Source organism: Mobula birostris, chromosome 11, assembly GCF_030028105.1.
Source record: "Mobula birostris isolate sMobBir1 chromosome 11, sMobBir1.hap1, whole genome shotgun sequence".
NCBI classification, from domain to species: domain Eukaryota; kingdom Metazoa; phylum Chordata; class Chondrichthyes; order Myliobatiformes; family Myliobatidae; genus Mobula; species Mobula birostris.
Window position 1 is genome coordinate 78,225,506 of NC_092380.1, and position 27,816 is coordinate 78,253,321.

General features: G+C 39.4%; 1 protein-coding gene across 3 annotated transcripts in view; it reads right to left on the bottom strand.

Moving 5' to 3' along the window:
- The window catches only part of sbf2 (SET binding factor 2), a 572,061-nt gene that overhangs the window by 58,091 nt on the left and 486,154 nt on the right, over positions 1–27,816 (bottom strand). Inside the window, exons 27-30 of one of the 3 annotated variants that reach the window (XM_072272617.1) lie at positions 22,172–22,368; positions 17,208–17,345; positions 16,351–16,395; positions 14,204–14,305 (exon numbers count right to left, since the gene is read on the bottom strand). In XM_072272617.1, the coding sequence (XP_072128718.1) occupies positions 14,204–14,305; positions 16,351–16,395; positions 17,208–17,345; positions 22,172–22,368 (482 nt within the window). The remainder of the gene's footprint in view (positions 1–14,203; positions 14,306–16,350; positions 16,396–17,207; positions 17,346–22,171; positions 22,369–27,816) is intronic. The other 2 variants (XM_072272618.1, XM_072272620.1) reach the window with 2 other exon arrangements.

Here is a 27,816-nt window from a genome sequence, read left to right on the forward strand (position 1 = left end):
TTGTTCTTTTGCTTTCCAGAATCATTGGTGCCCATTGATTTATAAAGCAAACTGGGATTCCAAATCACTCACCTCACTTAAACCAAGAGCAAAATCTATTCATGCTCTTGAAAAGTCTACTTATCGGCACTATTTGGATTACAGCTCAAAACTACTATACCAGGCACACTCCAGCCTTGGAACTATATCTATGCTGGGCATCATCTATCATTTAAAATGTAAATAGGTTTCATCTCTACAGGACTCGGAGAAAACATCAAAATTTGTTGGACCAGACATACTCAAGTCTTTGCCAATTTCCTGGTGTTTTGGCAGGACATTGGCAGGAATCCAGCGGAATTTTGGATCAATATCAATTTATCATATCCATAATCTACAATCTTCAAATAAAAACTCATGTTTGTCATATGGTAAATTGATTACATTAGTAATTAATATTCACAAATATGCAAACTGTTGGCACAGCTCTAAATGAATTGAGCACGCAAATAGGAACAAACTACCAAATAAAATTAACACAAGATATGCAAATCTAAAAGTACAATTTAATAAAGTGAATTGTTGCAATAATTTGCAATTACTATTAAGTTGACTCATTTTATGAAACAGAATTAGTGGAATGTAAATACCAAAGAAAGGGAACATAATGGAATGATTATAGTAACATTCCCGGTACTGATTGTTGAGAAGGCACCAACAAAATTACACAATTAAAATAAATTCAGCCAGCGCACATAATTTCTTCATGTTGCATGCAACTTTTAAAGAAATTACAAATTAACCACATACATTCCAAAAGCCAATATGTGCCAGCAGAAAATTTTTCATCCTTAAGTTGACCAAATTGTAGAATGCTCAGCCCATGATACAATATCAAATTATGGTAATATTGCACAGTTGTCAAGAGCAGCAAATGGTGAGATAGCAGAACACAGTAAAGTTGTGATCATCCAGTATCCAATTGCTTGGAAATACTGATGATTCAGCATCTAGAATACTCATTGATCCAGAACCAAAGCCAGAGACCAAGAGCAGAGGTGAGGGTGTGCAGCAAATGGGTTTGGCTGCATGGTCAACGCCAAGGTTGGGGTTCAGAACATCAGGGATCATAAACTTGACCAGGTTTTCAGCAGAAGGTGGGATCCAGTGCTCCTACATATTTTACATTATCTTTAAGTTAGCTGGGTTTATCGTCAAATTATTATAGTGTAACATGTTTAAAAAAAAAAGTGAAATCAAAGTGTGCTTGAGTATTCCCAGAAATATCAACCAACAGTCTATAAAATCTGCTGGACTAGCATAACGAAAGACCCATGGCTACAATTTAAGTTAAGTTTGCATGTACATATATCGGAATTATTTTAAATAAAATTTCAAGAGATATAGTGAAGCAGCTTCTATTATGTGGAAAATTGGAATTTGAGACACAAACCTAAAACTTAGATATTTCAGAGTTATAACTATTCTAAAATACATTAATACAGAGAAAAATATCTCCCAAAACCTGTCATTTACTACAGACTTATACCCACTTTATTCTCAAGAAAAGGGATAAATTACCTATGCTTGTTGTAAGGAGAAATTAACACAAGGCAGGGATGGCTATGCTGCAATTACATTAGGCACTGATGAGATCCTATATGGTGTATTATGTACAATATCGCCTTATTTAAAAAGAGATGTTAATGTACTGGAAGCAGTTCAAAGAAGGCTTACTATTTGTCTTATGAGAAAGTGATGGACAAACAAGGCTTGTACTTGCAAGAATATGATTGATACATATAAGATAATTAAAGACCAAGAGAGCATGGGCACAAAGAGGATGTTTTCCCTTGTTGACGAATACAGGAATATGGGCCATATTTTAAAATAAAAGGGAATCATAAGTTTAAAGGCAGAGATGGGGTCAAATACTCTCTCTCAGAAGGTTATGAATCTTTGGAACACTCTTCCACAAATGGCAATGGAAGCAGGGTTTTTGAGTATGTTTAAGACAGAAGAAGATAAATAAATGAAACCAAGAGGATGAAAGGTTACAATGAATGTGGAATTGAGATAATTATCAGAATAGCCATAACCTCATTAAATAATGCACCAGGCTTGAGAGGCTTCTGCTGATTTTAATTTGTATGCCCTGTGTCACAGCGTTTTTACTTCACAGCTTTAACTTTATGGTTAAAGTAAAAAGGAAAGATGCACCTAAGGGAAAAAAATAAGGGAGAAAGAAATTGAAAAATATGATTAGAGGAAAAGGGCTGAAGAACACGAGCAGATCAGTAAACTGTTGGGTCAAAGGGCCTTTTCCAGAATGTAAATGCACTACAAAATAAAATAAATAACTGAAGCAATTTTAATGTTGAAGGCAACATAATCATATAGAGTTTTTTCAAGGAAGTTACCAGGAAGGTTGATGAAAGAAAGGCAGTACACGGTATCTATATGGACTTCAGCAATGCCTTCCTGCATGAGCAGCTGACCCAGAGGTTCAGCCGGTTGGCATTCAGGATGAAGTAGTAAACTGGATGGGAGAAGACAGGGAGCGGCAGTAGATGATTGCCTCTCTGACTGAAGGTCTGTGACTAGTGGAGTGCCGCAAGAATAGGTGCTGGGTCCATTATTATTTGTAATCTATATGAATGATTTGGATGATTTGCAGAAAACTGGATCAGCAAATATGTGGGTGACACCACGATGGGGGGGCCCACTGACCAGTGAGGAAGGCTAACAAAGATTGCAATGGCTTCTGGATCAGCTGGAAAAATGGGCAGAAAAAAATGGCAGATGCAATTTAATGCAGACAAGTCTGAGAATTCACACTTTGGGAGCACAAGGTAGGACAAGCACATTCGATGGTAGGGCACTGAGGAATGCAGAACAATGGGATCTGGGAAAACAGATCCATAATTCCTTGAGAGTAGCGTCACAGGTAGCTAGGTTTGTAAAGAGAGTTTTCACACGTTGGCCTTCATAAAGAAAGTATTGAGTATAGGAGTTGGGTTGTTATGTTGAAGTTGTATAAGACATTGTTGGGGCCTAATTTGGAGCATTTTGTGCAATTCTGGTCACCTACCTACAGGAACGATATCACTGAAAGTGTACAGAGGAAACTTACAAGGATGTTGTTGCGACTTGAGGACCTGAGTTATACAGAAAGGTTGAATAGGTTAGGATTTTATTTCCTGGAGCATAGGAGATTGAAGGAAGATTTGACAGAGGTATACAAAATTATAAGAGATATAGATAGGGTAAATGCAAGCAAGCTTTTTTCATTGAGGGTGGGTGAGACTAGAACCAGAGGTCTTAGATTAAGGGTGAAATGTGAAACATTTAAGGGGCACTTCACTCAGAGATGTTTGGGTGTGGAATGAGCTGCCAGCGGAAGTGGTGGATGTGGGTTTGACTGCAATACTTAAGAGTAGTTTGAATAAGTACATTGATGGGAGAAGTATGGAGAGCTATGGCCAAGTGTGGGTCAATGGTACTAGGCACAATAACAGTCCAGCACGGACTAGGTGGGTTGAAGGACACCATGACTCTATGACAATCTCCTTTTCAGTTCTTGCAATTAGATACCATAAATACTAAACACTCCCCTCTTGCCTTTAATGTCATGTGAGTGCCAGTAAAGAATCTAGAGCAGATCAATGAGCTGAGGAAGTGAGAGAGAAGTGATTGAGGTAAACCGAATAAACTACCAGAGGAAATGCTGAAATAGTGGTACTTTCTCATCAGATTCTTCAATTTTGTCAATCTCACAGAGTAAGATCTGCATAAGCTGCTATTATACTTTGGCAGCTAGGTACAGAAGGAACCTGTACAAAATTTCAAATATACTTTTAGGCTTCACAACAAAAGACAGACTTTATAGATAACTCTGGATATCAGGAGTGGTGATGATGCGAGGATAGGTGCTTGGGTGTGTAGAATTTGTGTGCATATGGATAGATAGCATGGTAAAGTTACCAAGTTTTAGTTTAGTCTACTTCCATCACATCCTATCTGCAGGCTGAGAATAAACGGGGAAGACATAAAACAAGTACAGAACTTTTGCTACTTAGGAAGCTGGGTGACATCAGATGGCAGGTGCGACATGGGCATCAAAAGAAGAACAGGGATGGCAAAAGACACCTTTACAAGAATGAAGAGTATACTGACCAATACTAAACTAGGTATGACAACCTGCCTCAGAGTACTGAAATGTTACGTTTATCCAGTTATGTTATATAGCTCAGAATGTTGGACAATATCTAGTAACATGAGGAAACAAATTGAAGCAGCAGAAATGTGGTTTTTGAGGAGGATGCAAAGAATATCATGGACGAAACGAGTATCTAACGAGGATGTCATGAACACAGAAAGAGAAATAATGTACGAGATCATGAAAGGGCAACATAACTTCATTGGACATGTGATTAGGAAAGAGGAGTTAGAATGCATGGTAATTATGGAAAAGATTGAAGGGAAGAAAGTAAGAGGAAGATAAAGACAAATGATGGAGACAGTTGCCAGAGAACTGGAAATGAATACCAAATGAATCCACTTGACACGAAACAGGAGTGTGTGGACCATGGCAGTCAAAGCTCAAACTGGGCACAGCACCTAATGATCATGATGACTTCCATCACACTGGCCATTTGTAATATCTCAGTGTGTGTAAAAAAAAAAATAATTTCCCCCTTTGGTACTCCTGAAATTATTTTAAGATTGTGTTTTCTAATTTCTGATGCTCCCATGTCAAAAAAGATCCTTGTTATTTATTCTATTTAAAACTATACTTAAATTTCAAACTGACCTCTCCTTTAATTACGACAATGCTAGGTTCTCTAGTTTCTGCACATAACTGATCCTTAATCCTCGGTACCATTCTGGGGAGGTTCCTCTGGAACTTCAGCTAGACTTCAACACCCTTCCTGATAATGTGGTGCCAGAACACATTGTTCCTGCTAATGTTTAGCTATTGGTTTGAAATATTTTACTGTAAACTTTTTGTTTTTGTGCTCCATCACTATGTTCTTAAAGACAGAGCAACATGTGTTTTGTTTCTACATCTAGTCATGTATTTTAAGGTTACTAATTTAACTAAAAACCATTAGTTCAAGTTCAGTTTATTGTTATTCAACAAGACGCATGTATACTGCCAAACAAAACAATGTTCCTCCATTTTAAGGTGCACAACAGAGTCCATACAACTCACATACAAAACACAAAGTAATATAACTACAAATATATTAACAAATAATATGGTGCATTTAAGACACAAGTTAAAAAGTAGAAGCATAACACTGCTGGTGCTTCACACATGTTGAGATCTGGGTGGTGGCAGTGAGTTCAGCACATCTTTGGGTTGCAAGGCAAAACTGACCCAGGGAATAGCAATAGAACACAACAGAATCTTACAGAGAAGCCAGAATTGCAGCCAAGTCACTGTGGCAGTGAGGCAGCAGCTCGACTGCACTACCGTGCCACCAATTTCCTTCAAGTTAATTACAGCAATCTTAAAGGTAGTGTGTTAAGGAACCTGGAGACTCAAATACAAAATTATGTATTCAAAGATGAGAAAAGTTAAGGTGTTTTTAAATGAAGCATGGGTAAATAAATTTACATATAGCCACTCAATCAATGGGAAGTATTTAATGTTTGTCCATGTCCTTTTCCATATAACAATTTTAATCAAATTCAGAGAGTCCTCAGCTATGCGACTGTAACAACGAGGAACTGGTTTGGACTGCTAAATCCAAACCTTACTTCAAGTTATAATTCAAGTTCATTGCCATTCAACTGTACATGTATACCACCAAACGAGGCAATGTTCCTCTAGACCAAGGTGCACAACACCGAAAATGTAACTCATGCACATAACACATAAAGTAATATTACCACAAATAAACTAACAAATAATAAGGTGCATATACAATACAAGTTGAAAAGTAAACAGCATAACACTACAAACGCTTCATACTTGATGAAACCTGGGTGGTAGCAGCGAGTTCAATAGACTTACGGCCTGGGGGAAGAAGCTGTTTCAGTTGTTGGATATATGGGAAGGATCACTGACAATGCCCTGCGTATGCAGCACCCTGATACAGTAAGTGTCTCTAATGGGTGAAAGGGAGACTCTGATGATCCTCTCAGCAGTCCTCACGATTCTTTGTATGAGCTTGTAGTCAGAAGCGTTGCAACTCCTGTACCAGACGGTGATGCAGTGGGTCAGGACCCTCTTGATGGTGCTCCTGTAAAACTTAGTTAAAATGTGCGCGTTGGAGGTGGGGAATCTCACTTGCCTCGATCTCTTCAGGAAGTGGAGATGTTGCTGTGCTTTCTTCACTGAAAAGATGGTGTTAAAGGACCAGGTGAGATCGTCCATTATGTGCATTTCCAGAAACTTGGTGCTCCTTACTCTTTCCAAGGAGAAGCCTTGTACGTGCAGTGAGGAGTGGTCAGCCTGCACCTTCCTGAAGTCCACAATCAGCTCTTTGCTTTTGTCTACATTGAGACTCAAGTTGTTGTGCTCGCACCACTCTACCTCCTCTCTGTATGCAAGTAATGTTGAATCAGCTTCGCAGTTCTGGCAAGTGAGACAGGAAATGCATTGACTTCGAATAGGTTTGTTCATCATTTATTTACGAACAATAAAAATCTGACCAAACATGTTCCCCAAGTTACAGACACTACAAGTCTGAATATTCAACAAACACACTTAGTTAAAAGCGCGTGCAGAGCATACCTTCCCAATCTTCTTGCCTTAAACAAAGAAAGAAGAGAGCAATCCCCTTCCACGTGCTATTTTATATACTCAGGCTATTTGAAACTGGACATCAGGCAACTATCCAATGGGAAAAGCAGCTGCAGTTTCTAAACTAACCAATCACAACAGAACTGAATTTGGACAATCAGAATAAGGCACACCCCCACAGGACAACGCCATCTCATCATCACTGTTGATGAGGCCAACCACTGTCGTGTCATCAGCAAACTTGATAATTCAGTTTGAACTGGATCAAGCAGTGCAGTGATGCGTCAGCAGCAGGCTCAGCGCACAGCCTTTGGGAAGTGCCGGTGCTCAGTGTGATGGAGGTAGAGATTATTCTGCCAACAAGGACTGACTGTAGTCTTTCTGTCAAGAAGTCCAAGATCCAGTCACAGAGAAGTGTTGAAACCCCATGAGGTCAGCTTACTCAGCAGCTTTTGAGGGATAATTGTATTAATCACCAAGCTGAAGTCGATAAAACAGCATCCTGGCATACGAGGCACCATTTTCCAGTGGTTCAATATGGAGTAAAGAGCAGAGGCTATGACATCATCAGTGTTCCGATTTGAGCGATAAGCGAACTGGAAAGGGTCCAATGTAGCAGGAAGATGGGATTTACTGTGATCCATGAACAGCTGCTCAAATAACTTCATTATTGCTGAGGCCAGTGCCACTGGACAGTAGTCGTTGATGCAGATTAATGTTGCCCTCTTGGGCACCGTGATGATGGTGGCTGCCTTGAAGCTTGAGGGAACAATGAGCTGTTCCAGACAGATATTGAAGATATCTGTTAGAAGCTCAGTTAACTGGGCTAGACAGCCCCCTCAGCACTTGACCAGGTATGTTACCAGGCCCCGCAGCTTTACATGGGTTGACCCTGGCGAGGGTCTTCCTCACTTTAGCTGAAGCCAGACAGAGTTCCTGCTCCTCAGGGGGAAAGGGGGCCTTCCTCACCAGCACATCATTCCGTGCATCAAACCTAGCGTAAAAGACATTCAGCCTACCAAGAAGAGAAGCGTCACTGTCATTGACACACAGAGTGGAATGTAGTCTGTTATAGTCCGAATGCCCTGTTACATTAGCCTCATGCCTCTGGTTCAAAGAAATGGCTGTATATTCTCTGTGAATAATCCCACTTTGCTCTTCTTGATGGTGTGGGAAAGTGCAGCTCTTGCTGACCTGAGAGCCATCTTATCACCAGATCCAAAGGCAGCATCCCATTCTCTCAGCTGTGCCTGGAACTCTGCTTTCAGCTATGGCTTTTGATTTACCCTCACGTGGATGTGTTTAATAATGGTGACATTCTCAGTGCAGTTCTCTAGCTATAGATCTCTCATATTCATCGATGTTAATGTGAAGGTCATGGGTAGCCACTTCCCTGACCACGTTACAGTCCGTATTTTCAAAACAGTCCCGCAATGCTGAGGTTGTTCCTTGGCCAGGTTTTTATCTTCTTTTAAAAACGCAAACACGAGGAAATCTGCAGATGCTGGAATTTCAAGCAACACACATAAAAATTGCAGGCCAGGCAGCATCTATGGGAAGAAGTACAGTCGACGTTTCAGGCCAAGACCCTTTATCAGGATGAACTGAAAGAAGAGATAGAAAGAGATCTGAAAGTGGGAGGGGGAGGGGGGAGATCCGAAATGATAGGAGAAGACAGGAGGGGGAGGGATGGAGCCAAGAGCTGGACAGTTGATTGGCAAAAGGGATATGAGAGAATCATGGGACGGGAGGCCTAGGGAGAAAGAAAGGGGAAGGGGGGAAGCCCAGAGGATGGGCAAGGAGTATAGTGAGAGGGACAGAGGGAGAAAAAGGAGAGAGGGAAAAAAATAAATAGATAGTGGATGGGATACGAAGGGGAGGTGGGGCATTAATGGAAGTTAGAGGTCGATGTTCATGCTATCAGGTTGGAGGCCACCCAGATGGAATATAAGGTGTTGTTCCTTCAACCTGAGTGTGGCTTCATCTTGACAGTAGAGGAGGCTGTGGATAGACAGATCAGAATGGGAATGGGACGTGGAATTAAAATGTGTGGCCACTGGGAGATCCTGCTTTCTCTGGCAGACAGAGTGTAGGTATTCAGCAAAACGGTCTCTCAGCCTGCGTCGGGTCTCGCCAATATATAGAAGGCCGCATTGGGAGCACCGGACACAGTATATCACCCCAGCTGACTCACAGGTGAAGTGTCGCCTCACTTGGAAGGACTGTCTGGGGCCTTGAATGATGGTGAGGGAGGAAGTGTAAGGGCATATGTAGCACTTGTTCCGCTTACAAGGATAAGTGCCGGGAGGGAGATATAAAAAAAGATAAGGATCCTATTGAATGTTCATCTTATAGGCCTATATCTTTGCTGAATGTGGATTCTAAGATTTTTTCTAAAATATTGGCAACGAGACTGGAGAATGTATGTCCTCAAATAATTTCTGTTGATCAGACTGGATTTATTAAAAATCGTTACTCCTTCTTTAATATTAGATTAATGAATATTGTTTATACTTCTTTACCTAGAACTCCAGAATGTGTCATCTCATTGGATGCTGAGAAAGCTTTTGATAGAGTCAAATGGACATATTTGTTTAATACGCTTGAGAAATTTAATTTCAGTCCGATATTTATATCTTGGATTAAATTGATATACCTTACTCCTTTGGCTTCGGTATTTACCAGTAATCAAAGATCTCCCTTTTTTCAGTTATTCCGTGGTACTAGGCAGAGTTGCCCTCTTAGTCCATTATTATTTGATATTGCCCTGGAACCGTTAGCTATTGCTATTCGCGACTCTCCTAATATATTTGGTATTACCCGTGGAAATGAGATACATAAATTATCACTATATGCAGATGATTTACTATTATATATTTCTAACCTTGAGAAATCCATTCCAGCAGTATTATCTTTGCTTGCTCAGTTTAGTAGTTTTTCTAGTTACAAATTGAATCTTGGTAAGAACAAACTTTTTCCATTATAGGCAGGTTCCCATTTATAGATGTTCACCATTCAGATTGATTACTATTTTACTTATTTGGGGGTTAAAATTGCTAAGAGACATAAGGGTCTATTCAAGCTCAATTTTCCACCGTTAATTAGTCAGGTTAAACAATTGCTTAGTAAATGGTCCCCATTGTCTCTATCACTGATTGGCCAAATCAAAGCTATTAAAATGATTATTTTACCTATATTTTTATATTTATTTCAAGCGGTACCAATTTTTATTCCTAAATTTTTTCTGATACTATTGATTCTAAGATTTCCTCTTATATATGGCAGAATAAAAATCCCAGGTTAAGTAAAAAATATTTACAGAAGTCCAAGAAAGATGGTGGTTTAGCATTGCCGAATTTAAGATTCTATTACTGGACACAAGATTGGGATATAATTCCAAGTCCACAATGGGTTAACCTTGAAGGATACTCTGTACAAGGGTTTTCATTGGTTTCTATTTTAGGAACTTCACTTCCCTTTGTATTTTCTGAATTGAATAAACAATTGGTTAATCCAATAATTAAACATACATTATGAATATGGTTTCAATTTTGTAAATTTTTTGGTTTGAACAAATTCATATTATCAAGCCCTATTATATCTAATTTTTTTCAACCCTCGGTTATGGATCACATCTTTTTGATATGGAAAATGAAGGGTATAACATGTTACTGTGATTTATTTCTGAGTAACTGTTTCATGTCTTTTGAACAATTATCTAATAAATATAACTTGCCCAGATCCCAATTTTTTAGGTATTTACAAATAAGAAACTTTTTAAATACCATGCTGCCTACCTTTCCGATTTCACACTCTACTGATATCATAGACCAAATTTTAGGTTTAAATTCTTATCAGAAGGAATTAATAGCAATTATTTATGATACAATTATGAAAATACAGCCAGGTATATCTGATAAAATTAAAAGTGAATGGGAAAGGGAACTTCAACTTCACCTACCTATAGAGAAATGGGAACAAATCTTTCAATTAGTTAGTTCTTCCTCTATATGTGAGAAAAATACGCTGATACAATTTAAGATAGTGCATAGGGCCCACATATCTAAAGATAAACTAGCTTGTTTTTACTCCCATATAAATCCTATTTGTGACAGATGTCACTCTGAAGTAGCTTCTTTGACTCATATGTTCCGGTCCTGCACTCTCTTGGAAAAATTTTGGAAAGATATTTTTGATATTATTTCAACAGTTTTGCATTTTGATTTACAACCCCATCCTATTACAGCAATTTTTGGTTTGCCAATGATGGAACGTAGATCTCTATCCTCTTCAGCCTGTTGTATGATTGCATTTGTTTCCCAAACTATATCATGTTTAAATTTAGAAAAAAATCAGAAGTGTCATTTTTGATCCTTCGGTTAAATTTGAAGAGACTTGGAAACCATTTATTCAACATTTTCATATGATGTAGTAATTTCAGAGCGTGAAAAGTGTCACGAACATAGGTAGGAAGGGATTGAACAAGGGGGGATAAACAGTGTCTAGGTATGCAGAAACGAGTTCAGTGGGGCAGGAGCAAGCTGAGACAATGGGTCTACCTAGACAGGCAGGTTTGTGGATCTTGGGTAGGAGGTAGAAATGGGAAATGCGGGGTGTGGGAACTATAAGGTTGGTAGTAGTGGATGGGAAATCCCCTGAACGGATAAAGTTCACCAGCAATTTTTGTGTGTGTTGCTTTTGTCTTCTTTTGAACTGCTTGATTGCTTTAATCAGTGGTCAGCACCAGTAATTAGCATAATAGATCAGTGGTGAGGGCGGGGAGCTGCTTTCTATGTAACAGGGATGTTGGTTTAAACTGGGGCTAATGTGTTCTCACCTCTGGTAGCAAAATCAGCATGCTGATAGAATTTAGTCAGGAATGTTTTTAAGTTAGTACGGCTGAAGTTGCCAGCAACCATGAAGTAACCATAAAGTGTGGTTTGCATGTCACTGCTGGTGCCATAGAGCTCAAGTAGTGCTTCCCAAGCCTCATCACAGAGGGGATATATTCAGCCACACTCACAATAGCTGTGAAGTTCATCAGCAAACATAACGGCCTGCACTCCACTGTTAAGAATTCTACCAGAGACGAACAGTGGGCCGTCACTACCGAAGCATTCACACAGCAGTCCTTATTAACATAGACACACACACTTCCACCATGGGTCTTGCCAGAGATGACAAGAATTCTATTGACCAGAAAAGAGATAAAATCCTCTTGCTGGATGGCCGCTTCAGGGGTGGTATTCCGTAGCCACATTTCCATCAAGATGAACGCACAGTATTCCTTCATCCCACACTGATTCAGTCTCAGATGCAGGTAATCTTGTTAATTTTCTAGTGACCAAACATCTGAAAGCAAAATTGCCTCTGTTTCCTCGTGCACCACTTCCAATGGTGTCTCCTGGGTGGCTGTAGCAGGCGACAACACAGTACGCAATAAGCCCATACTGCGGAGCTCAACTGCTATCCAACAACTTGCTAGTAAGGTAGGCTTGCGGTACTTGGTTTTCTTAAATAACTTATTTAAATGTTACGTCTTTATTAACAATATTTAGTAACTTTGTTTTATAACTTAACAGCTCAATTCTGAGCAATCCTTTTGACTCTTTGCATTTATGATTATGTTTATCCCATTGCAACTACAACTGCATATCACGCTCTTTTCCATTGCGACTTCAGATGATTTAATAGCAGGGCTAGTGATCATTTGTCTCACTCATTAAAAAAAAATCTACTGAGCCCTGAGTTTCAAGGAGGATATCTAATTCTACACAATGCATGTGCCTATTTTTGATGGTATTTGGGACCAATAGCTCATTTCTCTTGCCTGTACGCATCTGAGAGCATGTTATTCTTCTTGGAGGTTTGCCATCAGTTTCTTCAGCTTGGCTTTCCTCCCTGCTGCTCAGTTACCTTTTTACTTTGGTATTATCATTGGTTCTTTGGTTCCAAATCCCACTGCAGGTTTAGGTCTCAGCCTTTCCTCTTAATATCTTACATTAATTCTGTATATAATTGCTAAATGCTATGAAGTCCCTACATCTGCCTCAGCCCTGTTGATACAATGCTTCAATCAGAATTTTGAGCCTTTATATTGCCTTGCTTGTTTAAACTTACTCCTTATCCTTTTAGATCACATCCTTTCAAACTTGCGTTTTTTTCCCCAAAATGAACTTTAGCTATTTTCTGCGCATCACCCACACCCATGTCTGAAAATTCAAGACTTATTCTCAACACAAGAATCAAAAAGTTTTGCAGTCACCTTCTTGGGACACTAATTCAGTTTGACATTTTCTTGGTTGCCTTCTGGAACTTGGCAAGACCCTAGCAATGCTGGCTTCATGAGAAGTGGAGACCAAGACTTAAAGCCAAATGTTCAAAAGTTCAAGAATCAAACTCCTTCCTTCCATAATTATTGTTCCAATGGGTAGTTTAAAAAGTACAAATATTCCCTGATAGTAGGTAGAAAGGCAAAATTAACATTCAATTTCTACTCACCTCTGAAGGTAACCATATTAAAATACTTGAAAAGAATGCAAGCTGTTAATACCATTAATATCCTCCTGAAACAATTAACAACTTTTATATTTGCAACATTGTTATTATTTCTACAGAGAAGTAAAGGCTTATACCATTACCCAGAAATAACAAATGTCATTGAAGGTGAAAATTTTAGGTCATTCCAACCAATTTTGAGGTCATAATTCCTGTTATAATATGTGCAAGAGTTGGGGCTCACATCCAATGTGCTTCCTTACTGTCAGTTTCCCCACAAAGCCAAGCAGGCTTATGTAACCATTAATTAGTCTTCTCTGACATCAGTACAAGCTTAAGTACAGCTGATTTTATCATAAAAGCCAGGTTAGCCAAGCTTGTGCTGAAGACAAACAACATTATCCACGTCATAGATAGGAGTCAAGGCATGCTCCGCTGGCTTGTTTTCCTCATCGTCAGGATATATGGCTGATTAATACATCTAAAAACTGAGTTCAGAAGACACAATCAAATAAACTGATAAAAAGATAGCTGAAATATATACAATGCTACAATAAAGCATGTTGAGGCTTAAACTAACTCAGTAAATGATCACTTATTTTTGCTAATACTTCTTGTTCGTATAAGAATCAATTTAATATTCTTGCTCCTCCTCCTGAGCTACATTCCATATATATCTTACTCAGTTCCAACCAAGGATTCTATGGACAAGATAACTGTTCTATTTGAAGTGGCACAAACATTGATTTTCTTGCCTTAACCAAATGCATACTATCCCTTGGCAATGATGCTGAAATCAACAATTCGCTACACAGTTAAGTCTCCTCTGCTAACATAATTAGCTTTATTTTCTGTCATCATATTTCATAATCTCATATTTAAGGCAATGAAACACAACAGGGAAGACTCTAAAAGTCTGTGAAGTCTTTGAACCTGAACTTTGAGAAAAGATTGGAATGTAATGTGACCAACCTCCACGTGTAAAACTGTTTGGAAGATGCACATCCAAATATGTCGGGACCACCTGCTTTACTACACTGGTTGCACGAGAAGATCGTTTGTCAATGGGCGTATCTAAAAAAAATTTTTAACAGTTTGCATTTGATTCAGCCATTTACACGATTCCATAAAAAGGTAAACAAAATCTTTTTTGATGACTCAGTTGGTTTGTCCAGTCAACAGATAAATCACATGACCAAGAAAGCCCCAGATACAACATTTGGAGTCATGGGGATAAACAGCACAGAAACAGGCCTTTCTGCCCAACTTGTCCATGGCAACCAATCTATCCCTTCCAGTGGAGGCAACATGTCCAATGCCTTCTTCACCACTGTCTACCTGGGTTGTCATTTACAGGGAACTATGTACTTGTACCTCTACGTCCCTCTGTTCTACAACTTTCCCCAGGGCCCTGCCATTCACTGTGTAAGATCTGTCCTGGTTTAACTTCCCAAAATGCTGTCCAAGTTAAATTACATCTGCTATTTTTTGGCCCACTCTCTCAGTTGCTCTTGAGCCCATTGTAACATCAAAATTCTTCACTGTCTTCACACCACCAGTTTTGGTATCATCCACAAACTTACTAATCATGCCACCTACATATTTAGTATGTTGTTGTTATAACCACTGATCACTGGTGGCAAATCTGAAAAATAGCCCTCCACTACAATCTGACATCTTCCATCAAGCCAATTCTGTACCTAACTGGCTAGCTCACTTGGGATGCCATGTGATGTCACCTCCTAGACCAATCTATCCTAAGGGATCTTGTCAAAAATCTTGCAATGTCCATGCAGACAACATCTACCATTCTGCCATCATCAATGTTCTTGGTCACCTCTTCAAAAAGCTCAATCAAATTCATGAGACATGATTTCTCCTGTCCAAAGCCATGCTGATTATACCAAATCAGTCTTTATTTTTTCAAATACAGATAGGTTGTCTTCCAGAATCCCCTCTAGTAATTTTGCCACCATTGAAGCTAGCCTCACCTGTCTGTAGCTTCCCGGCTTGTTGTTGTAGTCCTTTTTAAATAAAGTCACAATATTTGCCACCCTCCAGCATTCTAGTACATCACCCGCAGTTAAGGAAGATAGAGAAATCTCTGCCAGGAATGCAGCAATTTATTCTCCTGCTTCCACAACATCCTAGGATATACTTGGTCAAGCCCCAAGATTTATCCACCTTTATGCGCCTTGAGACTGCCAATTCTACTTCCTTTGTATTACTGATGTGGTTCAGTGCAATTCACTGATCTACCCTCCATAACAGTCTACAGAGTAAATAGAGATGAGAAATATTAATTTAGGATCTTGTCCATCACCCATGGCTCTACATACTGATCTTTACGGGGACCTTTTCTCTCCCTTGTTACTTTTTTGATCATAATATGCTTATAGAATCTCACAAAGGATTCTCCTTTACCTTAACTGCCAAACAGATATCAAGTCCCCTTTTTGCTCTTCTAATTTCTTCTTCATTCTGACCAGTTGCATCACAGGCTGGTACGGAGGCTCCACAGCACAGGACTGTCAAGTGGTTGCAGAGGGTTGTAAACTCAGCTGGATCCATCACGCATCTAACCCTCCCCACCATCCAGGAAACCTCAAGAAGGTGGAATCCATCACTAAGCTCCTTCACCATCTGTGCCATGCCCTCTTCTTGTTACTAATACCCACACTCGATCATTCAGAAATAGTTTCTTCCCTTCCGGCATCAGGCTTTCAAATGGTTGGTGAACATTTCATCTTGTTATACCTTCTTTTTTATACTGCACTATTTATTTGTACAATTTATAACTATTTTATGCATTAGCACTGCTGCAAACAAAAATGTTCACATCATAAATCAACGATAATAAATCTGATTTTGATTATCTCTACTTTTCTACAGCCTTGCTCTTCACTGTAACAAGAAGATGTTGGCCTTGAACAATCCCTATCAACACTTTTATGAGGCTCCTCCTTGCCAGATGTCCCTTTAACTAGTCAGCAGCCTCTCCCAATCAACCTCAGCAATCCCTGGATAACACCATCAAAATGAGCTTTTTCCTAATTTAAGACTTGTACACTATATTGTGTTAACAAATTTAATTTCAGAAACGTTTGAATCTGACTCACATATGCTGGTGCTAGGAAGAAGGACATTTATCCAAGTTGCTAATCCTGATCAGTATTTAAAGTTCCATATAAACATAATAACACAAAAAAGGTCAGCTGATGTCTCACTAGATGTCTCAAAAATCACTTGAATAAAAATTGAAAGATTTTGGAACACTGGAAAAGTAGTTGAGTAGAAAATCAAATTCTGAAAAAAAAGAGAAAAACTGCAAGGCAAAATTTGTCTTTAAAATGCATTTTCATCCTTGATAAATCGCTTGTTACTTTACATGTCAAGACTGGAAATGAAGGGATCTATAAGTTCAGACAAAGTATACAAAGATATTCATAAGAACTGCAGCAAAATGTGTTTGATTATTTTGCATAAGAATGAAACATAGACTAAATGCTTGATTTGATTAGTTCAAAATAATGTGTCAAGCAGTCATGCTTTCCAAATCACATACGTTCATATTACAATTACATCTAAATGACCCTGTTACTGGTAAATTCCACTGAGCAAATTACTATCTAAAATTCCCCTTTCACTAAACTGTTATTCAAAAATAAAACACAACAGGATGATTGTTCTAAAGAAAAATCTCACAATCATTTATGTTGCAACAAACATCTTAGATTATAATTCAAGCACATTAAAATTTCTTATCCAAGCGAAGCTACATGGACATGTAGATGGGTGCACTGGACTGCCAATCAATGAGTCTCCAAATAATATTCTATAACAGTATAGAGCATTCCAAAGGCAGAGCATGTAACTTTCCAATATTCCTACAGAGAAAAAAAGCTGATTAACCCACCATAATCACAATTGCATCACTTATCATAACAAATAAGCACTTTTAATACTTTTAATGCACCTGGAGAAAGAATGATGTTGGGGTGACCAGTAAGTGTGCTGCACCCATTCATTTTGGACAAGCTGGGTATTGCATTCAGCAAGGCTTGTAGGTATTTTTCTTGTTCAATGCTACTTGACGATTCTGTGGATGCAGGAGCTAAATGGAAAGATAAGACCAATGTTACATGAAAAACATTAAGGAAATTCAAGATGACAAACAAACAATATGCTAAAGACAACAAACTGTACAAATACAAAAACAGAAATAAATAAACAGAATTAAATAAATAAGCAATAAATATTAAGAACATGAGTTGTAGGGTCCTTGAAAATGAGTCTATAGGTGTAGAACCATTTTAATGTTTGCATGAATGAAGTTATCTCCTCTTGATGGTTGAGGGTAATAACTGTTCCTGAACCTGATTCACATATTTAACACCATGTTGCATTATCTGCCTCATTGATCATCCTGCGCCTCATACCAAGTGACTGCTTCAGTGCAATGAAATGTGTAGATGTGGCGATACCTACTGAACCTTCCTTCACAATATTTGTCCTCAACTCTTTGGCAACCTTCTTTGTAGCTTGTCAGGGGTAGACCACATTGATGCCATTACGAGCGACAATAGCTTAGCAGATCCAAAGGTCCAGGAAGTACAGGAATTTTCCCCCAGTGGAAGAATAGTTGGGTAATAGCATTTGCAATTGTGTTCAGTTGGCTATCTGAGGTAGTCCGATGGGATAGTGCAAAAATCATGGGAATGGGGAAAGAGAAAAATTAACTTTGAAAAGAAAATATTAATTAATTCTATTTAGACCAGTGGATTCTAAAGTGGGCAATATCATACCCTAACCCCCATCACTGGGGTAGTGGAAGTTTGTAATAGGGTGATATAGATAAAGGGGGTGGTGGGGGGAGGGTGCTTGGTAGCAATGGGGGCAGTTGAGGGATTACAGACTTAATCTAAGAAATGAATTACTTATTATAAGCATTTTATCCTCAGTGCTTCATAATTGATTACAATGATATGCAATCACCTCACCTCTTGTTAACGCACCATTCTCTTAATCTTTGATCGAAGAACATTACAGTTATTGAAAAATGAAGTGATACTTCTATATTTGGTATTTGAGAAATCTGGACTGAAGAAATCATATTATTTCTAGGCCCAACCTGTGCCAGAGAGCGGGGTATGAACCAATGTTTGGCCATTGCTGGAACTCACTTAAAGGCGATTTGATCTGGCAGAACTAAGGTGAGGCAAGGCAAGCCAAGCAGAGGTGAGGTAGAGTCTGGGCCTGAAAGTGAGGAAAGATCTGAGGTTTGATTGATTTAAGGGCCAGGCCAAACTGGAGAGGATGGGTACGGGCCCAATCGAGGCAGCAGGGCCTAGGTCCAAGAGCAAGAAATGGCCCAAAGTTTGAATGATTTAAACAATGGGTCAGATTGAAGAAGTGCAGGTGTTGGGGTCATTGGCTAGGGATGGGCCGGTTCAGCTCAGTGCTCTACGGGGTTTACTCTGCACTGAACTGAGGTTGCGGCCTGCAACTATTGAACTCCTGAATTGGCTGCAGTGATGTCTGGCTTCATGTCTGTGACTCACTTTCATGCACGTCTGTTCTGAATGCTATTTGTTTGCTTTTATTGCTTACACCATTTGTTCTTTTTCTCTGCACGTTGGTGTTCAACAACCTTATTTTTTAAAATGGGTTCAATTGGGTTTCTTTGTTTAGTGGCTGCCTGTAAGGAGATGAATCATTCTTTGATCATATACTTTGAACTTTGAAATAAAATCAAGTGCCATGCTGTCAATTTTTGACTACTTTGAGAGCTTTGTATTGAGAATGATGAACAGCTTGAATGCTTGCTGCACACAGAAGTCAGATGGCTCTCAAAAGGAAACACCCCTTGATGCTTTTATGTGCTTTTTGAAACTGATCAAATTCTTTGAAGACTCAAAAGCAATGTTAGGCATGACATAAACATGAGAAAGTCTGCAAATGCTAGAAATCCAAAGCTACACAAACAGAATGCCGGAGGAACTCAGCAGGTCAGGCAGCATCAATGGAAATGAATTGATATTTTGGACTGACATCTTTCTTCAGGCATTACATCACTTATTTGTCAGAATTATTTGCAGAGTTTAATAAAATCAATCTTCAATTGCAAGGAAATGATGTGAATCTTGTTAAAGTCAAATCAGTCATTCTCCACATTTCTGTCCAAGTTAACCTTACTTAAATGCAATATTGGCCATCGTGATCTTTTCCAGTTTCCGAGCCCCTCTGCCTTGGACGAGAAAGAAAGAATACCAGATGATGATCTTCAAGTATACTCTGCCCAGCAGGGTGAACTGCATAAAGGCATGACAGAGAAATTCCAGATTGGGTGATAAATTCATTCCTTTACACTTATAATGAGGAAATAACGAAGGATGGAGAAAGAACTGTTCTTGCTACCAAATTACTTTGTGTTGAAGTCAAGGTTCAAAAAATCATATCGAAGTATTTTGGTTGCAGAAAGAAATCTCTGAACGTTATACTGCATTCTGAAAAAAGGACAAGATGTTCTTTATTGTTTTTTTCACAAATTTAGAGAAGCATGATTTCAGTGCAGTCACCCAACTTCTTTCCAAGCAATGAAACAGTCTGCAAATTACTGAACGTGGGGATCTGAGATTCCTTCTGAATGACATTCAGCTTGATGTTGAGAAAGTACATCTGTCTCATTGAAAGGTGAAAAAGCAGCGAATAGTTGAACTACTAATGTACACACTAAAATTGCTCATGAAAATTGTTTTTTCTGTAATTAAATAAAGAAATACTTTTATTTGTAGCTTTAAATAGTTTTGAATAATTTTTGCAATTATTTATCACTGCTGTGAATTTGCAGTTCCTATTTTCTTTCACTGCGTCTCATAATGGTCAGAATGGCTTTTATGTAATGGTCAGAAGGGAAGAAAGGATGCTGGGAATGTGGTTTGGGATCCAAGGGGATGGTAACTCAAAAACGTGTGTGGGAACCACAGATGCAGAGATACAGTGTGGAACAGGCCTTTCCAGCCCAAAGAGCGCACCCCACTGCAAACCACCTATTTAACCCTAACCTAATCACAGGACAATTTACAATGACCAATTAACTAACCAGTACATTTATGGTCTGAGAGGGGAAATTGGAGCACCTGGATGCTTAGGAAAAGGAGGTACAAACTTCTTACAGAGGACTCTGGAATTGAACTCCGAACTTTGAGGCCCTGAATTATAATAGTGGCGTACTAACCACTCTGCTATCGTGGAATTCTTCCAGGTTTCAGAATCAGAATCAGATTTATTATCACTGGTATTGTCGTGAAATTTGTTAACTTTGCAACAGCAGTTCAATGCAATACATAATATAAAGAAGAAAATAAATAAACAAACAAACCACAGTATATGTATATTGAATAGATTAAAATCATGCTAAAACAGAAATAATATATATTAAAAAAGTGAGGTAGTGTTCACAGGTTCAATGTCCATTTAGGAATCAAATAGCAGACGGGAAGAAGCTGTTCCTGAATCACTGAGTACGTGCCTTCAGGTTTCTGTACCTCCTACCTGACGGTAACAGTGAGAAAAGGGCATGCCCTGGGTGCTGAAGGTCCTTAATAATGGACACTGCCTCTCTGAGACACTGCTCCTTGAAGATATCCTGGGTACTTTGTAGGCTAGCACCCAAGATGGAGCAGACTAAGCTTATGACCCTCTGCAGCTTCTTGTGTAGTAGCCCCCCATACCAGGCAGTGATGCAGCCTGTCAGAATGCTCTCCATCTATAGAAATTCGAGGGTTTTCGTTGACAAACCAAATCTCTTCAAACTCCTAATGAAATATAGTCGCTGTCATACCTTCTTTATAGCTGCAGCAATATGTTGGGATCAGGTTAGCTCCTCAGAGATCTTGACACCCAGGAACTTGAAACTGCTCACTCTCTCCACTTCCGATCCCTCTATGAGGATTGGTGTGTGTTCCTTCGTCTTACCCTTCCTGAAGTCCACAACCAGCTCTTTCGTCTTACTGACATTGAGTGCAAGGTTGTTGCTGCGACACCACTCCACTAGTTGGTATGTCTCATTCCTGTATGCACTCTCGTCTTCATCTGAGATTCTACCAACAATGGTTGTATCATCGGCAAATTTATAGGTGGAATTTGAGCTATGCCTAGCCACACAGTCATGAGTATAGAGAGAGTAGAGCAGTGGGCTAAGCACACACCCCTGAGGTGCACCAGCGTTGATCGTCAGTGAGGAGGAGATATCATCACTGATCCACACAGATTGTGGTCTTCCAGATAGGAAGTCGAGGATCCAATTGCAGAGGGAAGTACAGAGGCTCAGGTTCTGTAACTTATCTGATACAACCTGCAGCACAATACAGGCCCTTCGGCCCTCAAAGTTGTGCCGAACACGTCCCTACCTTAGAAATTACTAGCTTACCCACAGCCTGCTATTTTTCTAAGATCCATGTACCTATCCAAAAGTCTCTTAGAAGACCCTGTTGTATCCAAATAAGTCAAGATTGTGGGAATGATGGTGTTAAATAGTGAGCTATATTTGAAGAACAGCATCCTGACATAGGTGTTTGTATTGTCCAGGTGGTCTAAGGCCAAGTGAGGAGCAATTGAGACTGCATCTGCCGTTGTGGTAATAGGCTAATTGCAATGGGTCCAGGTCCTTACTGAGGCAGGAGTTCCAGGACAAATAGAAGTTTTATTTCAATTAAATATAATTGGAAATGAAATAATTTGGACTTCCAATTAAATAATCAGAAGTTTTACTTAATGCTAACCAACAGACAGTCTTAGTTTTGCACTGACTGATCAAAAATAAGGAAATGGGTTGAAGCTACTTTGAAGTAATGAGATTAAGTGTGTTCTGTTTTTGAAGATGTCTTTTAAAGGTATATATGCATCAGCGAACGATTTAAGAACACATAGGGATCTTACCAGCAGAGTGTGGATTCTGTGATTTAAAGAGCCCCACAACTCCCTTTCCAAGGAACCCACCAGAACGCAACAAAACGGCTTTTGTTTTGCAGTGTTTCCAACACACCACTGGCAGTCTGTTGTGGCGATAACAACGTGCAACTTTCTGTAAGCTGCTATCTAGCACAGACTGAGGCACAACCAGAAGTCCAGGATAACTGTTAAAATAAAAGCACAATCATCTATTTAATGGAGCTTTAGTGATGCAGAGCATAATACCTGCTACTCAATAAAATTTCAAAGGACCCAAATCATATTTAAGTTGTGTGTTCTGCATGTAGAACTAGTCAGCACAGTTTACCTTTCTGGTGAGGGTTTCCTTGCTACTTCTGAATTGAAAACCCAGGAATAATTTGGTAAATTGTTTTTCTGGAGCAGAGTACAGCCAAACAGTGAGTATTGCTAAGCAATCTGAAAGTGGACAGAAATCTTACCTATTGAAGGTGGATTCTGAAATTAAAAGAGCACCACAGCTGTTTCCAGGAGGCTCTCACCTGATTTTAACAACTACACAACTGCCCCAAGTCATTTATCAGAGTTAAAAGTGTTTCTTTATCCCTGATAAAAGATACAGTATTATTTTAGTTCCAACATCACATTTGGATCAGTTTCATTTGCCAGCTATCCATACTTCGCACACTTTCTGCAAGTCCAATGTGAAAAATAAAACATACCCACTAGATGGCAGCATCAGGCTATTTGCTCAAGTTCCCATAGCCCAACTTAGTAGAAAATACTTAAGTCCTCAAATTTGTCAGCAGCAATGCTGATCTGTAAGTTATTTTAGATATCAGTGTTGCACCTAAATATTTAGCATGCTGATGCTGGAAGGCAATATCACACTATTAATGCTTTCTAGTATTGAAGGGATTCAGGTTTTCAGAAACCAGTCGCATATCTCCTTGCTTTTGTCAGTATTTGTATGTAACAAAAACATAAAACTAATTTTAAAAGTTCTGCTAGTACTATGGACATCTTGAATTTCAACTAATTGCAAATTACTGAATATTAGGTTTGTTTTTTTTTGAAGTACATCTGAATTCTCATTAATGGTATTTGGATGAAATGCTTAGCCTTTTGCCACCTTCACAGGCAGCTTCCGGACTTAAAAAGAGTGAAGCAGGTCAGTTTACCAAGTTGGAAGTTGCCCAAATGCATCGTGTGGGAGGGTATTATTGCAGCATTTTGGGGGAAAGGGATGAGTATAGGTGAAGACACTTTGTAAACTGGCAACAAGGAACATCATCCCAGTTTTCAAGGTGAAATTTTACACCTTGCTGCACCACACACACATTTCTGTGCATTAATTTCATGAAGATAATAAGATGGTTAAGATTTAGCAAATTAATATGTTTAGGCAAGAAAGAAGGCCTTCAGCGTACAAACTTAGTGTGAAACTGCCAATCAGAAAAGTTGAATCACATTTTGGAGTTTCAAGTTTGCCAAGTTTTACTCTGGAAATGTTTTATTTGTGCCTGTACTATGAAATAAGCAGACTCCCAAGAGAACATTGCAAATTACAAAATGTGCTATTTGTAGGTATCAATCTATTCCATTTTCTGTTACCAAAGCTAAATATCAACAGAATAGAAGTAGGTTTTAATGAGTGTGTGGCCACATGCACAGGGCAATTTCAAATCCTCAGCCAAGGAGCAGGTGACCTATTCCACAGGATTATTATATTTCAGCAACAGCTACAGCAGACTGAAGATCTATTTCCAAACTCAAAGTGAAATACACTATGACCATTTCTGGGATATTTAAAATCACTAAACAATTTGACAGGACACTTCACAAATGATTTCTGTCTTCAAATGGTGCAAAGCTTGCAATACTGGGAAATGAATCCATCTTGAGACAAGTTAGCTTTAATAGCACAGCGCTAGACAGGACACACTCAGCAGTCTCACTTACTTTCTGTTGTTTGGCAATAGAACCCTTAGATTACCTAACATGAGACACCCCCACCCTACAAAGTGCCAGCTTTAGAACAGTCAAATCAGTACACCACTCCCCTTACAGCAGCACCCTGCAGGATACTAACTATAGGCAGTTTTCTGACGTTTGGTTTTGGATGCCATCTTGGAAAAGGTGCAATGGTTGTTTAGCTTCATTGTGAAGGACGAGTGAAACTGGTGTAATAGACTCAGATTGAACTGATAACATGTGCAATTTGCAATGACCATACACAGCATGCCTGTTACAGCACATTATAATATCTGGGCCAGATTTTGCTATGAGAGGATTATTGTTTCTTGTTTAAAGTCACTTTTTTAGATATAGTTTGCAGTAAACTATTCTGTATAATTCACTGATGTTGAAATTAGGAGTCAAAATCTCGAAAGAAAACACTTCTTTTTTGTGTTATTGAGCAAAGTTGCGAGATATAAAGAAAATGTAACACTCTTAATCACTGAACAGATGTGAAAATAAATAAAAGACCATAATTATTTCACACGCTTGGCAGGCTAGTTGTTTTCCATTCTATTTTATACAACTTTAAAAAAACAATTTCAGTTATGTCATGTTTTTGGCCTACCTTATTTATGTCCAAGTTATTTTAAGGAAAGGTCATGCTACTTTCCATTACCAAACTTCCACTAGTTTGTCCCTAGACAATGAATGTCATGCACTTGCTAAAGGCAATATCCAAATAAATAAAATGCACATGTGGAGTATATTTGAGTACTGCAAAAGTGATGACCACATACAGCAATTATTTCAGCACAGGCTTTTTCTTATCAAACTCAAGCTTCCATTGCCAGGTTTCTCAATGCATTTTTTTTCCAGCATATAGATCGCTGGACTAATATTTCCAAATCAAATTAAAAGTAAAACTTTGAAAATTTCATCTTCTCACTTCATCCCTCCTCCCCCACCCACCCACATTTCCTCTCTCTAGCTTTGCCGATCACCTGCCGGCTTGTACTCCTTCCCTCCTCCCTTTTCTTTTGCTGATGAAGGATCTCAGCCCAAAACAGTGACTATTTATTCCTCTCCACAGATGCTGCCTGACCTGCTGAGTTCTTTGTGCATGTTACTCTTGCTCTCCTTGGTCAGGTGTATAGAATTAAAGTCAGTTGAAATGCTAACCCCGTCTCTCTTGCAGCTGATGTTACCTAACTGCTGAGTACTTCCAGGATTTTAGAGTGATAGTACAGTGATAGGGTTGTAACAGAGTTACACTCATCCACAGCTGTGGATGAGTGTGTCCCCACGAATTCGTTCAAGGTTTACCCCAATCGGAAGCCCTGGTTGAACCATGAAATCCGGAATCTGCTGAGGGCCAGATCAGAGGCATTCAAGACTGAAGATCAAGAATGCTACAAGAGATGATCTCTGGAAAACCATCTCATGGGTGAAGTGGATATTCTGGACTAGATCGGAATCAATGAAGGATGCTTGACAGCTGTGGCCAGATTTGAATGCCATAACCTCCTACAAAGTTAAATCATGTGACATAGTGGACAGCAGAGCTTCACTTCCAGGTGAGCTCAATAGCTTCTATGCTTATTTTGACCACCAGAACAGGGAGGAACCATCGCACACCCCCATGTCTCCCGATGATCCATTGGTCTCAGTATCTGAATATAATGTGCAGGCTACCTTCAAGAGAGTGAATCAAAGAAAGCATCCTGCCTGGATGGATTATCTGGCCAAGTACTGAAGACCTGTGCTGACCAACTGGCTAAGAAGAGAGGGAGGCAGAAGAAAGGAAATTTTAGGCCAGATAGCCTGACTTAAGTGGTTGGAAAGATGTTGGAGTCTATTATTAAGGATAAGGATTTGGGGTTCTTGGAGGCACATGACAAAATAGGCCCAAGTCAGCACGATTTCCTTCAGGGGAAATGTTGCCTGACATATAAACTGTAATTCTTTGAGGAAATAACAGGCAGGAAAGACAAAGGAAAGTCCATGGACACTGTTCATTTGGATTTTCAGAAAACCTTTGGTGTTCTGCCAGGTCAGTGTTGGGACTGATTCTTTTCATGTTATATATCAACAATTTGGATGAAGAAATTGATTGCTTTGTGGCCAAGTTTGTGGATGATATAACAATAAGTGGAGTGGCAGGTAGTATTGAGGAAGCAGGGTGTCTGCAGAAGGACTTAGACAGATTGGGATAATGGGCAAATAAGTGGCAGATGGAATACAGTGTTGAGGTGTGCATAGTCATGCACTTCGGTAGAAGGAATAAAGGCGTGGACTATTTTCTAAATGGATTTAAAAAAACTCAAAAATCAGTGATACAAAGGGACTTGAGAATCTTCATGCAGGATTCCCTAAGGGTTAACTTGCAGGTTAAGATGTTGGTAAGGAAGGCAAATGCAATGTTAGCATTGATTTTGAGAGGACTAGAATACAAATGTCAGTTTGTAATGCTGAGGCTTTATAAGACATTGGTCAGACAGCACTTGGACTACAGTGAGCAGTTTTGGGTCCACTGTCTAAGAAAAGATGTGCTGGCATTGGAAAGGATCCAGAGGATGTTCATAAGAATGATGTCAGGAGTGAAAGGGTTAACATATGAAGAGTGTTTGTTGGCTCTGGGCCTGTATTCAATGAGGGGGGATCTGACTGAAATCTATCAAATATTGAAAAGCATAGACAGAGTGGATGTGGAGATGTTTCCTATAGTGGGGGAGTCTAACACCAGACAGCACAGCCTCAGAATAGAGATGAGACAAGATTTTGTAGCCAGAGGATGGTGAATCTGTGAAATTCTTCTTCACATACTGCTGTGCTGGTCATTGGGTATATTTAAGGCAGAAGTATATTTAAGGTTAATTGGTCATTGTAAATTGTCCCGTGATTAGGCGAGGATTAAATCAGGGAATTGAATTAGAATTAGAATGTATTTAAATCTTATGTCCACCCCACATGTGAGGGAGTAAAAGTCTTTGCGATATGACTCTGTTGCAATGTACAGACATGTGAATTTAAAAGTCTAATAGCTTGTAGAAAGAAGCTGTCCTGTAGCCTGTTGGTTCTGGCTTTAATGCTGTGGTAAAGTTTACCAGACGGAAGCAGCTGATACAGTTTATGGTTGGGGTGACTGGTATCTGCGATGATCTTCCAGGCCTTCTTTCTGCACCTGCTGCTGTAAATGTCCTCAATGAAGGCACAACATATTCTGCAGATGCTGGGGTCAAAGCAACACTCACAACATGCTGGAGGAACTCAGCAGGTCGGGCAGCATCCGTGGAAACGATCAGTCAACGTTTCGGGCCGGAACCCTTCATCAAGACTGATCGTTTCCACGGATGCTGTCCGACTTGCTGAGTTCCTCTAGCGTGTTGTGAGTGTTCCTCAGTGGGAGGGAAGTTTTCATCCACAGATGCACTGGGCTGTCTGTACCACGCTCTGTAGCGTCCAGTGATCAAGGTTGGTACAGTTCTCTTACAAGCGGTGATACAGCCAGTCAGGATGCTCTCAGTGGTGCCCCTGTAGAAGGTCTAAGGATTTGGAGGCCTATGCTGAACTTCTTCAGTCACCTGAGGTGAAAGAGATGCTGTTGTGCATTTTTTTGCCAACAAGCCAGTGTGTACAGTTCAGGTGAGATCATCGGTAATGTGCAAACCGAGGAACTTGAAACAACTCACCCT